The 562-nt window shown below is 53.9% G+C and overlaps 1 protein-coding gene across 1 annotated transcript in view; it reads right to left on the reverse strand.

Moving 5' to 3' along the window:
- The window catches only part of LOC119590598 (fibrinogen C domain-containing protein 1-like), a gene marked incomplete in the record, with an annotated part of 13,721 nt that overhangs the window by 5,195 nt on the left and 7,964 nt on the right, over positions 1 to 562 (reverse strand). Inside the window, 1 exon segment of the mRNA XM_037939274.1 lies at positions 1 to 557. Within this exon segment, the coding sequence (XP_037795202.1) occupies positions 1 to 557 (557 nt within the window).

The raw sequence follows: 562 nt of genomic DNA on the forward strand, positions 1-562 counted from the left end.
GGTCACGTTGCCGCCCTCCAAGACGCTGATCTTGTCCTCCAGCGCCTCCTTTTCATCCTCCAAAAGTGAGATGACCGACTGCAGGTTCTCGTTTTCCTCCTGAAGGTCCACGTGGTTCTGGCGGAGGGCCTCCGTCTCGTTGTCTCTCCTTCGGTTTTCCTCCTGCAGTTGGCGGACTTGGTCGAGCAGCTGGCGGTTGTCCTCGGAGATCTTCCTCTTGTCCTCTTGCGTTCTTCTTCTGTCTTCCTCCACTTTTCGCTGGTCGTCCTCCATCTTGCGTCTGTCTTCTTCCGCTTTGCGTCTGTCTTCGTCGGCTTTGCGCTTGTCCTCCTGCACTTTTCTCGCTTCCTCTTTCACTTTCCTCATTTCCTCTTCCGTCTGGAGGACTTCGGCTCTAAGCTGCACGTTCTCCGTTCTCAGCACCTGTTTTTCCTCCTTCAGCTGTTGGTTTTCTGTCTTTACTTCTGCGTTTTCGTTTTCCGTTTTCTTGATTGCCTCTTCCTGGTCCCGGAGCTTCACCAGGATGTGACCTGTGACGTTTTCTCTCGTGAGGGCACCTGGT

Source organism: Penaeus monodon, chromosome 27, assembly GCF_015228065.2.
Source record: "Penaeus monodon isolate SGIC_2016 chromosome 27, NSTDA_Pmon_1, whole genome shotgun sequence".
Lineage (NCBI taxonomy): Eukaryota > Metazoa > Arthropoda > Malacostraca > Decapoda > Penaeidae > Penaeus > Penaeus monodon.